Raw genomic sequence first — 12,788 nt, 5'->3', positions numbered from 1 at the left:
CGTTGGGGAGTCCTGGAGCTCTATTTCCTCGGCGCTCTCCTCCTCTTCTTCCGTGCAGAGTTCTCTCTCTGTAGGGTTGTCTTCCTCCCGGGGGTGGTCGGGGACTACTTCTTCGGTATTGGCGGGGGGTAAAGGCATGTCAGCTCCCTCCTGGTCCCCACCGTGAGCTTGGTCAGTTACATTAGAACCCACTAGGGCCTCTGTGGTCGGGGTAACCTGGTCGTTAAGGTCAGACATAATTTTACTTTCTACTTTTACCGCGTTTACCGTTTGTCGAAGGCTAGGTAGTTGACTGACAGCGTAATCCTCTAAGTACTGAGGTGTCTGTCGTCTGCGCCGCGGGCGTTCTACGTTAGGAGGACCGTTTCGTGGAGTGTTCATCATAGGCCATTTCAATATTAATAACACTATATTAATATTACACTAGTTACCCTCCGGCTCGAAGGACCAATTGTAACTGAGGGGTACAATTCCCTGACTGTATTGATAAGTATGGTATCATTAAACCACTACCGATTATGTACTTTAACTACTGGCCACACAGTACATGATATAGATATGATGAACACTTTCCCACCATGAAACGAAGTCCACACAAATGTATAAATCGAATATTTTATATAGCAAAGGGTATATACAACGTTCACTTAATGACATTTATGATTTGAATGCACTTGTAAGGCAAATGAGTATTCGTAGGCAAATCAACATTGAATGTCCAATCTCTGGTTACGCAGGGAGCAAGTATGCAACCTGGTTCTTTAGGGAACTATAGCAATGGTACTTAAATAATTATAGCTGGATACACTAAAGGGGGGTCCCGCTGGTTGTAAGTCAGTAGAGGGGGGGGTTAGGAGAGCCGCTGGCGATATCCCATCTGGCCAACGATTTCTTGGGAGAATTCAGAGTGCTGAACACGGTGCCCACAGAACCTCGGTCCACAGATGAATACAGCTGGGCCCTCTTGTAGACGGTAGCTGCCGGTCCACAACGAAGAGACGTGAGACGACCTCACTCGGGGTAGAGCGCCGTCTCACCTGGACTCCTCTCGGGGGGTAGTTCCAACACTTACCAGTGTTGGCTGTTATCCATGGCATAAATCAAAGCACCCAAAGCAAGTAGATAATCCAAGCCGTGTAGGGCTCGCCGTCGTCCGGGTAAAGTAATCCAATGTGCAGGTCCACTCGTCCTGGCCCAGAACTCCTCGGATGAAAGCACCACACGTGGTCTGCCCAGCCTGGTTAAGACTCTAGATAACGCGAGGAACGATGGGGTACTGCTCACTCTATAACTCTAACCGAACGATGCACCATACATAATAGACTATTATTAACTTAATAGAAATACGTCCCACTCGACGGTATAGTGCCAAACTATGACAATTCAACTATTAATCCACACGATGTCTCAATGCCATTCTGAGGCCAAGTTGACCATACTGCACCACACGTGTATCGTGGGTGAGGCTTAACGTCTTGCCACTAGGTTGGAGGGTAAAGAACTAAGGGCTAAGGGACTAAAAAGAAAGTTCTACTTTACTTGCGCCATATATATATGCGCTGTGAACAAATAGTACCATTCGTATTTCGCCAGACGTATTCCTACGCGGAACCTGGGCTAGTAACGACATGTTCGTCGGCACGATTGAACTTGAACCAAGGGGCTTGGCTGCTGGCGCCAGGTTCTTGTCCAATGAGAGAATGAAACTATTATGGGCTGTTAGTAGACTAAAGGGATATTCAGTGTATATGTACAAGGAATATACAAGGGATATCAAACGATATACAAATACTATTAAATATATATCCATAAATAAATATATATATTCGGTTTAATCTGATCCTTCACAACACATATATATTTTTTTTTTTTTTTTTTTTTTTAAACAAATTTAGCTTTTGTTGCTGGTTGATTCTCCTCAGCTTCTCTCTGGTACTATAAGAGAAAATAAATATAACACTTTTAAAACCCTTTGTTTATCTTTAGATCAGAGAGAGAGAGAGAGAGAGAGAGAGAGAGAGAGAGAGAGAGAGAGAGAGAGAGAGAGAGAGAGTGGCTGCTGGAGATTTGAGGTCTACTGAGCGCACCTTTCTAGTTATGACCCGAAAACAAGGGTACTTGAGAGAGAGAGAGAGGGAGATTTCTCCGGAGCTATGCTCGGAGTATTTATTAATGTTACATTTTCAACAACATTGCTGCTAATTGGACACTTCATGGAGGCGGGGTAACGTTGTGTCGAGTTCATGCGTGTACTAGTGTAGGATGGGCTCCGCTCGACCTAACGTTGGAAACGGGGTAGTTGTGTCAAGTTCATGCGTGTACTGGTGTAGTGTGGGTGGGCTCGGCTTGACGTTACTCCGTTTCCATGAAGTAATTATAAATGTGGCCAGCTAGCTAGCATAAGCTAACGGAGGAACGACAGCTAACGTTAGCTAATAATAGCTTTGTTTACAAACGGAAGACAGGGCTCCCGGCTGTGAGGGGGAGGAGGCTGCAGCAGCTTGTGTCTGTTGCCGGGAGGAGGAGGAGGAGGAGGCGGAAGGGCAAGCATGCTCTGGCAGCGCGTCTGTCTGTCAACAACTTGCGGGAGCAAGCCAGCTGGTATCGGTACTGCAGAAAGTATTGATACTTCGGGAAATGAGTATCGAAACCATTTTAAATATTCAGTATCGATGTGTATCGATATTTCGATATTTTTGACAACACTACTGTGGGGGCACCAATAGGGCACATCCTCTAATTTCTTTCACTCAAAAGGGCACTTAAGCTCGCGTTTTTCGACCGTTGGCCGACGCCTGTTTCTACACTGATTAAGCTTAGGCACTCTTCGAAGTTGGTTAAGGTTGGAGTTTGTCTTAGAGCGTGACGGCAAGTTCTTTCGACGGTTAAGCTTAGGCAGTGTTGCGTTGTTATTATGGGCTGAGCCGCCACGCAGGATAATGACGCCGCGCGCGCGCGCACACGCACGCGCGGCCGCGCGCGCATGCGCATATGTTCCCTCGCGCACAATAATACACTTTGTTTGTATAGCCTTTCATACAGAAACTGCAGCTCAAAGTGCTTCACAACAGAATTAAGACAGGCATAAAATGAGCACATAAAGTGCAGACATATAAAATCAGTTTTTCACATTAGGATCTAACATCCCAACAGGCAACCTTGTTTATGGTTTGATTCAGTTTTAATATAAATAATAAAAATAAAGAGAAGATTAATTAATTATCTACCGAAGTTTGTGATGTAGATATGGAATGTCCTGGGTTGCTGCTGTTTGCAGAGTGTGTTGTTGTCCGGGGGTGAGTGGTGGTGGGTGGGGGTCTGTGGGCAGCGGCAACTTGGGACGTTCCATATTTACATCACAAAGAGTCCCAGACTGGTTGAAGACACCAGCCTATAGCGGCTATTGTTATGATAATGCGAGGTAGCGCCGGGGCCCGGGACTCGGCAGGTAAACACGAGCCGAGCCGAGCGCAGCGCGTTCTCGCGAGCGCGTGCATGTGCGTGCACGCGCTTCTGCTCAAATCTTTAATACTCAGTGAGGTACCACTGAGTGGTACCCCGTGCCATGAACAACGCATGCCTGAGCTTAGGCACTCTTTCGAAGTTGGTTAAGGTTAGAGTTTGTCTTAGCAGTGCAATACTCCACACAGTGGAGTGCAATACTCCAATTCAGCCATTGGGTGGGTGGCGCTGCTGAGCGGCCCTCACAGCGCGGCCGTCAGAGCGCGGCCCTGAGAGCGCCGCTGGCCCTGCGGCTCTGCAGCTGCATACTATTGACCAGGGCTGCCACTGCGCTGTAAAAACGCAAACACTCACGTGAAGACACTAATGATTTGTTTATGAACTAAATATAACACAAACACGTAAATGTAGAAAAAATATATAATCACTTCACCTCAAATTACAGCAATGAATACAATGATAATAAGCTCCCTCGCCGCGAGAGTGCGAGTAATGTGTAATATGTGTAAATCTGGTTCGTTATATGTGCCCTCCGCCTTGCCGTACTGCGGCTCCGACGGCACCAGCCAGCGCGTCTCGCCTCATTTAACTCTCCTCCCTCTCTTTCCTCTCCTCCCTAGATCGCTCGTTTTGATGTTGGTGTAAACATGTCCGTGAAGGGAGGTGGAACTAGAGGGTTTTATTTCAATACAGTTCTGTCATTAGCCCGCTCTTTGGCCGCACACCGGCCCGCGCCCATCGAAAAGGTGAGCAACGAAAGCGGTGAGCTCTGAAAGACATCTTATTTGTAACAAGCAACAGGGTTGTTTTGTACTTCGCTTCCGCACCAGGCGGCAGATGGCTTTTATGATTTGGTGATACAGTAGCCAGCCAGGCATTTGACAGGTGTGTCTATTTCTGTCTTTGCTCGTGTGGCAAGTCGGTGTTGATCCACTTGCACTTACCCGCCCCTACAATGAGTGGTCAGTGTGGAGGTACCGGTCGGTTCTTAGTGAGTCAGATGTCAACCCTGATGAATTGAAAATGGGGGACCCTGATGTAAACAAGACGAAAGTCTTTCTCTGGTCTGCATCCCCTTAACAATTGTGTGTATTGAGCTGTACTGTATTGTACCCATTCTGCAATCTGTTAATAAAGTTTTCAATCAATCAATCAAGCCCTGTGGAGTTTGAAAGCCGTTTTCCAATAGCATTGCGCACTGCAGTCAAACAGGTTATACGTGGAGCTATCACACAGGAAGAAACAGAGACAATATTAGTGGAATATCTCACTAAGAATGGGTTCACTTGAACCAGCTATCTGTTCTATTCAGATTGATTTTCATATGCTAGTGAAAGCACTTGTTGGCAGGATATGTTTCCTAATCTATAACCCAATCACACCCATGATTTGTTTGTACACAGTGCTGAGATCAGTCAAGTGGGAAGCCGTTCTTGGGCAAACAGATTTTTTCACATTCAAATGTAATAATATTTAGCCTGGGTCAGCACAGCCCACCTACATTGATGCCACGTCATATTTGTAAACAACCAGGCTTGAACAGAAGATTACAGGTCAAGTATGATCTTGAGTTGAGTCAGAAATAATCCACTTCTTGCAGACCAACCTGCTTTTCTGTGCAGATTTTCTTTTCTCTCCACCGTTTCAAACGTGATTTGACTGGTTTGTTTCAGGTCCAGAAGCTACAATGTATGTGCCCAGTGGAGATACGCGGTGTGTTCACTCTGGATGTTCGCCGTAGAGATGCTGTTATAGCGCTTGCCGTGTTCCTTGTGGAATCCAACTTACAGGTATGGTTGAAGTGGTTGACGTTTTGATAGGCCAGTTGCCCATGTGTTGAATCATTCCTAATGTTGTTGAACTGCTCTGGCAAGCAAGAGTTATCGAATGTATGATGACGTGTTAACCATACCAGTTTTACAGTGACAACATTAGGTACATTAAACAGATTACAAGATGACTTAAAAGCAACTACTGAAGCTGCATCGTACCAGTGTATAATGAGGTACGAATCGTACCCGTTTTACAAACGAATGTAACCTACTTGGCAGCACATCACCCCCACCCTCATCCACCTCCACTGGCTCCCAGTCAAGTTCTGCATCACCTTCAAACTCCTGCTCCTCACCTACAAGTCCCTCCATGCCCTCACCCCCCCCCCCCCGATACCTGTCAGATCTCCTCCACCAGCACACTCCATCCCGGAACCTACAATCCTCTGATCTAGGTCTCCTCTCCATCCCTCGCACCAGGTTACGGACTTTTGGGGACAGAGCCTTCAGCGTGGCGTCCCCTACCCTCTGGAACTCTCCCCCCCCCCCGAAATCCGCAACGCCCCAACCCTGGACACCTTCAAATCTGCTCTAAAAACACACCTCTTCACCAAGGCTTTTCCCCATCAGTTAGTTTAGATTAGACTAGGTCCATTATCCCTTACCTTCCCTCATCCCCCTTTTCCCCCCCTATTTCCCTAGCCCTATTTTTTGTCCTGATTGTGAAGCGACCTTGGATTCTATGAAAGGCGCTACCGTACTTTTCGCACTATAAGCCGCACCTGAATATAAGCCGCAGCACCTAAATTGAATGATGTGTACATATATAAGCCGCACTGGACTATAAGCCACAGGTGTTTTAATGTTTAATTACCATATGTAATTAGCATTGGGACACAATACTGTCGGACAAAATACAAGTTGTATTAAGTTTAGCAAATAAGGGAACAGATAAATAACATTTCAATGCAGTCAAAAAAGCTATATTTTGATTTTTACATTTTCAGGTTTGGTCACGTTGAGTCACATATAAGCCGCACTGTTATATAAGCCGCACTGTTATATAAGCCGCAGGGTCGAAAAATGGGGGGAAAAGCCGCGGCTTATAGTCTGAAAAGTACGGTATATAAATTTGATTTATTATTATTATTATTATTATTATTACTTCTTCTTCACATCGCACATTGTGACTGATAAAAGGATGGATTCTTTCGTAAAAGGCAAAGTACAGAAGCCATGGCAAACAAGTTCCTTGCTGTACTTATTCAGTAGGTTTATTATTCTTATATCATTGAATTCCGGTGCCATGTATACCATTTCTTGAAGTCCTCCCCACAATACTCCACATATATCAGCATATGTGCCATATCACCCTGCACACTTTGACAACCTAGGATGGCTTAGAGTAGACGACAGAGTACAGCAACTTGCAATGGGCCTGGTCTACAAGATACACTATACTACCAAGGTACCCATGTACATGTCAAAATACTTCCCAAAGGTCCGTGAATACCACGATCACAACACCAGAGGGAGCTCCACAAATCATGTTAAACCCAGATTCGGCTCAAACAAGGGACTAAACGCGTTTCGCAATTATGCCACATCAATGTGGAACACCCTACCCAAAGCTGTAAAGGAATGTGAATCACTACCCACTTTCAAAAACACTCTCAAAGAACACCTACGGGAGACTGCAATTAGAAACTGGCCCCTACAAATGTCCTAACCCAGTTGTACAGTAAATTACCAAGTATGGCTTTGTCAGTATTCCAATGTACAGTGTCCCCCACCCAACCCTTCCCAACCCCCCCCCCCCCCCCCCCCCACCTCCAATGTACAGCCCCCCCCCCCCCCCACCCAACCCCACCCCACCTACCCAACCTCCTCCAATGTACAGTTTCTACGTGAAATGTATATACACTCTTTTCTGGACACTTTTTGTATCACAAACAGTACTGTATTTGCAAATCTGGTATGTCATAAATGTATAGATGTAGCAGTACTGTCTATCTGTATGTCGTGTGTGTCATATTATGTTACGATGAATTGAAAATGGGGGACCCTGATGTAAACTAGAGGAAAGTCTTTCTCTGGTCTGCATCCCCTTAACAACAATGTATTGAGCTGTACTGTACTGTACCCATTCTGCAATCTGTTAATACACTTTTCAATCAATCAATCAATCAATCAATCAATCAATGATAAGATCATTCCCTTAATCTGATTATGCTGCTGATTAGACTTGCTGCTGGCCATGTAAGCAAGCTCCCAACCCCATCACAGACACAGTGCGGAAAGCCTCCCAGTCATCTGATGACATGACACACACACACACACACACACACACCAGGTGAATGAATGATCATTACATTTATATAGCGCTTCTAGACACTCAAAGTGCTCCCCACACAATGTAGGGTGGAAATTGCCTCCATCACCACCACTGGTAGCACCCAACCTTGGGCTACGCAGGCTCAATGGCTGCCATACACTGGCACCAGGCACATATCACGCTACACAATGGCTGAACACCTTTGACATATAGTGTCAGAACCTTCTCACTTTTTTTTTTTAAAGCTCACATGACTCACTTTTCTAATCAGAATCAAAGCAATATGTTTTCTGATTCACAAGTCAGGGTTTTGTTTTGTGCTATTCTGTGCTGGCAAGTGCAATGTGTGCTGTGTTGTTGGTTTTGTGGTCAGTCTGTAATGTTTTTGCTCTACCCTACTCTGCAGCACAAAGACACACTTGTTTCCTACTTGCTGGGTCTGTTGAGGGGGTTACCACGGGTCCAATGGATCGAGGAGAGCTCAGGAAAGAAAGGAAGGGGTAAGGTCCTCCTGTTAGACCCCTTGTCTGATGCCGTCTCTCCATACATGTTACTGCTTTGGAGATAATATAAAAGGTCTTCCTTTTGTCTTTGTGATTGTGACTTAAAAGGATAATTCAGACTTTTGGAACCCTTGCCCTATTTGCTACTAGTACTTACCGACGGTGACGTTGATTGAAAGAGTCCTTTTTCAGCACAGGTTCTTGGCTCTTAGCTCAGGCTGGTTGGCCACAAACAAAAAGTCAATGGGGTCACGTCCTCCTGTCTGTACAAGCTGACCGAGGAAATTGACCCCACAGTGCACGCAAAGTACATTTTGGTGACCCTCAGTCAGCTGCTTGTACAGACGGGAGCGTGACCCCATTTACTTTGTATTGGTTTGTGGCTAACTATCCGAAGCTGGTATGAGGCACAGCATGGATTGTGCTGAAAAAGGACTTTTTCTTAAGTAAGAAATAGGGATAGGGTTCCGGAAATCAGACCTATCCCTTTAAGATGTCTCTTGTCAGTTTTCAGATGGTTTGAGATGTCTCTGCTGATGTCTTAATCTAAGATAGCCTAACATAATGATTTAATACATTATATACATACATTGTATATGTTGGTTGCAGTCTATCTGCAATTGTTACATTGCATTGATATTTTCATATTGATCAGATACTGACATCTGAGCAACATGCAGTTCATACAATGTTCTCAATGCCATTGCAGTCAGTGGTGCAGTGGTGATTTCATAAGGGGTTGCACTGTGTTTTAATGACGTCACGCGCATTCGCATAAATGTCCCCTCGGCGTGTGCACAGAACAGCTCCGACCAGCATTATGATTATAATGATTATTATGTGCATAAATAGTAGGAAACATGTTTGTATAGGAAATTACTAGTTTTAGTTTAGTTTTTGTAAATATTGCCTTGAAATAGAGAAGCTGAAAAAGGTAGCAGGATGTAGCCTTCAATATATAAAGAAATTATATTGTCAACAGATATGGTGGAAAAACAATGTTTTAAATGTAATTGTAGTTACATTGTAGTTACAATTTCTTTAATTTAATTAACTTAAACTAGAAAAGTAAATACAATTTAGTTTGTATTTACTTTTCTAGTTTAATTTAATTCAATTAAAGAAATAGTTTTACACACACAAACACAAAAGCAAACTTAAAATAATCAGACAACTTGTGTTTACTTGAACTTCTTTATTTTGAAAAGGAAAAAAAAAGTACACGTCACTTAAATTTGTTCAATGTCATTTGTTTCACAACAGTGGTTTCAAAACAGTCAAGCAAGCCCCCACCAATGGGTACAATAAGACCTGCTTTATCAAAGCTATTTAATCTATTTAATCAACATTGGCCTTTGTTGAAAATGGTAGCCCTCTACAACACCCTTATCTTCCAGAGGAGGACAGTTTCCTTCTGAAGCACAACTTAAGAAATGTCAGTCATCCTTCCACAGTTCCACAGCTCAAGCAAACCCCCACCAATTGGTACAGGGCTTGTATTTTGGTTTTGCTCTTCTCGTTCTTTGTTATGCTATTGTTATGCAAAGACAAGTAGCCAAGTCACTTGGCGCACGGCACGACGAGTCGAGTGAAAGTTGTGGAACAAATTTTTGTGTGCATGTGCTTCTGCTCAGAAAGGAGGTTGAACGGCATGCTACCACGTCGTCCCATGAGCAGTGCACCACTGATTGCAGTCCATGTCTGACATTGAAGTTATCCTACAGGGCACATACTGTAGGCACTTGTTAACCATTTGATAACTCTATTGCAGTCTCTCTCTCTCTCTCTCTCTCTCTCTCTCTCTCTCTCTCTCTCTCTCTCTACAATATGTAATAACTCTGGCTGTTTCTGTGTGCTCCTCAGAGTCCCTTCCGGTTGCAGAAAACTTCAGCTTCTGTTTAGTGACTCTGTTGGCCGATGTAGCTCAGAGGGACCCAGAGTCCAGGCCCCAGGTCAGGATGTTACATTAGTCTTTGTTTGTTTTAAATACCTCACACATTAATGTCCATATCTAATTAATTGCTCCGTTATATGGATAATTATTTGCCCTCTAGATTCTGGACACTGTCATGGAGGTCATGCAGGGGTTGCTGGAGATGTGCCAGGCACCTGAGAAGCATGATAAGGGTACACGCACACACACGCACACACATGGTGTGCTTCAGTCCACTTCAGTCGTTCAAAAGTCTCATAATAACAAATCTCTTGTCCCCAGTCTACCTGTGCAGGTATGTTGTCCCTTGCCTGCTGGGCATCACGCGGGCATTCGGTCGCTATAGCAACACGGATGAGTCTCTGCTGTCCCAGCTGTTCCCCAAAGACTCTCCCCAGACCCCCTGTGTCACAGAGGAGACAGACGGGCTGCGACGGAGGTCTTTCAATGACTTCCGTTCCATCCTGCCATCCTCACTGCTGACTGTGTGTCAGAGTGACACGCTACGCAGGCGGACGGGGGCAAACTTGGATGCCTCCGCACAGGTTTGTGTGTGTGTTGTGGGTATACAGCGTTTGTGTGTGCGTTGTGAGTATATAGTGTTTGTGTGTGTGTGTGTGTGTGTGTTGTGAGTATATACAGTGAGTTGTGCGTGTTGTGGGTATACAGTGTTTGTGTGTGTGTTGTTGGTATACAGTGTGTGGTGTTTGTTGTGGGTATATAGAGTGTTGTGGGTATAGTGTGTGTATACAGTGTGTGTGTTGTGGGTATATAGTGTGTGAGTATACAGTGTGTTTGTCTTGTGGGTATACAGTGTTGTGGGTATATAGTGTGTGTTGTGGGTATACAGTGTTTGTGTGTTGTGGGTATGCAGTGTTTGTGTGTTGTGGGTATACAGTGTTTGTGTGTTGTGGGTATAAAGTGTTTGTGTGTTGTGGGTATAAAGTGTTTGTGTGTCGTGGGTATACAGTGTATCTATGTGTGTGTGTGTGTGTTTAACTTGTGGGTATACAGAGTATGTGTATACAGTGTGTGTGTGTATACAGTGTGTTGTGGGTAGACAGTGTGTGTGTGTGTGTTTATGTTTTTGCAGTTCATATTACAATGTTGTGTTTTTTTTTCAACTAAAAGTGAAAGTTATTGATTGGTCAGAGGTGAATGAAATATCCTGTCCTCATAGGTCAGCTCGAATCAAGGAGGCCACTCCCCCTGTTCTCCCACAGCTCCTGGCCCTCACAACTTTGAAGGTGAAAAGAACACATTCTATTCCATACAGATTCCAACACATGACACACTGATTCAGATGCGTTTGTCACCTCCATTGGTCTGTCTGTCTGTGAATGAGATATCTCGAAAAGCAATTGGGAGATTGCCATAAAACTTACCGTGAACATTCATTTTCGAATGGAAGACACCTGTTGATTAGTGACCCCAACATTTAAAAATCAATGTATTTCCTGACCTATTAGTCGTACAGTCACACAATTGTATATGAACATTCGTGACCTTGTGAGGAAGAAACCTATGGATCTTGGTGACCCCATGACCTTTCTTGTGACTCCACCATCAAGTCAAACTGAGATTTTTCAAAAGGTTATTTGCTGTGCACATTCATGACTCCCTAGAGAACGAAAGCTGTTGACTTTGGTCTCCCCATGACCTATCCTCTAGTGCCACCATAAGACTAAACTGAAAAACTATATCTGGATTGCCATACAATCTTCTGTGAATATTCATGACCCTCAGGGGAGAAAGCTATTGACTTTGGTGACCCTATGACCCCATTTTAAATGAGTGCATCTCCACACCCGTTTGTCATACAGTCACAAACTGATACCCAGAGATGCGCCTCCTCATGAATTGTAGGATCTATGCAGTCCGCCACATTGGATCTTCTGCCATTCGTTTGGCCTCACAGTGCTATTCAAATCAAATCAAATGTATTTGTAAGGCCTGACAACACATGTTAATGTCCCCATGGGCCGCACACGTCTTCTTTAAACAAGTCGAGAAGAAACATCACAATAAACCAAGAACAAAACAAAAAACACCATGAAATCCAAAATAAAATAAACTCTAAAAACCTATAAACCTATTCTCACAAAACTATAACTTGACAGCTTGTCCAATCATGGTGATATTTTAAATGTCTCACTGACTACATCTAAACTGACAACCATATACTAGTGTTAGATTCTGATGGTTCAGCCAGTATCACTTCTTCATCTGTTTGGCTTGTGTTATCATCTCTCCATCCACTGACCCTGCGTTGTGTTTATTTCGTCTTCTCATACTGGCTGATACAATTTTTGTCATTCCCCTTTAATGCACTCCGTAACCATAAGTATTTGACACTAGGCCGCGTAGTCCTTTTCTTGAAAAACGTGGTTTATTGCATAAACAAAAGCCTCGGATCAGATGTTATCAGATTGTGTTGTCCCTGCGAAAGTCTCTGATGGAACACTAAAGTTCATTATTCTAATCATCTTCTGTTACCCCGCTCGGTGATCGTTGCGGCCTGGCTGTTATCCCAAAGCCTTCTCTGTGGTCGTGCCACGTCAGTCCTTTCCCCGCGAGGGGAGGGGGAGGGGGAATCGCTTCCAAGTCTCTGATCAAGCTTCTTCTCTTCTGTGTGGTTCGTATCTCAGTCTGCCCTTACCCGGAAGAAAACGTACTTTTCTATATTCTCGCCATAGCAACGACGGGCCCGGCCTCTCTTCGGTCGCTATGTGATGCGCTGTCATGGTAACAACCTTTAACACACATAAAACGCTGTTTCTAAT

The 12,788-nt window shown here is 44.3% G+C and overlaps 1 protein-coding gene across 1 annotated transcript in view; it reads left to right on the top strand.

Annotated features, from left to right (window-relative positions):
- The first annotated feature begins 2,560 nt into the window (after positions 1-2,560).
- The window catches only part of pi4kab (phosphatidylinositol 4-kinase, catalytic, alpha b), a 121,338-nt gene continuing 111,110 nt past the window's right edge, over positions 2,561-12,788 (top strand). Inside the window, exons 1-8 of the mRNA XM_084307327.1 lie at positions 2,561-2,607; positions 4,083-4,208; positions 5,136-5,252; positions 7,976-8,069; positions 9,936-10,024; positions 10,127-10,199; positions 10,288-10,550; positions 11,186-11,252. Coding sequence (XP_084163453.1) covers positions 4,110-4,208; positions 5,136-5,252; positions 7,976-8,069; positions 9,936-10,024; positions 10,127-10,199; positions 10,288-10,550; positions 11,186-11,252 — 802 coding nt within the window. The 5' untranslated portion in view covers positions 2,561-2,607; positions 4,083-4,109. The remainder of the gene's footprint in view (positions 2,608-4,082; positions 4,209-5,135; positions 5,253-7,975; positions 8,070-9,935; positions 10,025-10,126; positions 10,200-10,287; positions 10,551-11,185; positions 11,253-12,788) is intronic.

The sequence above is a fragment of the Notolepis coatsorum genome, assembly GCF_963971535.1.
Source record: "Notolepis coatsorum genome assembly, chromosome: 1".
NCBI classification, from domain to species: Eukaryota; Metazoa; Chordata; class Actinopteri; order Aulopiformes; family Paralepididae; genus Notolepis; species Notolepis coatsorum.
Note: the sequence above shows the minus strand (reverse complement) of the source record. Positions and strands in the feature narration are given on the sequence as shown.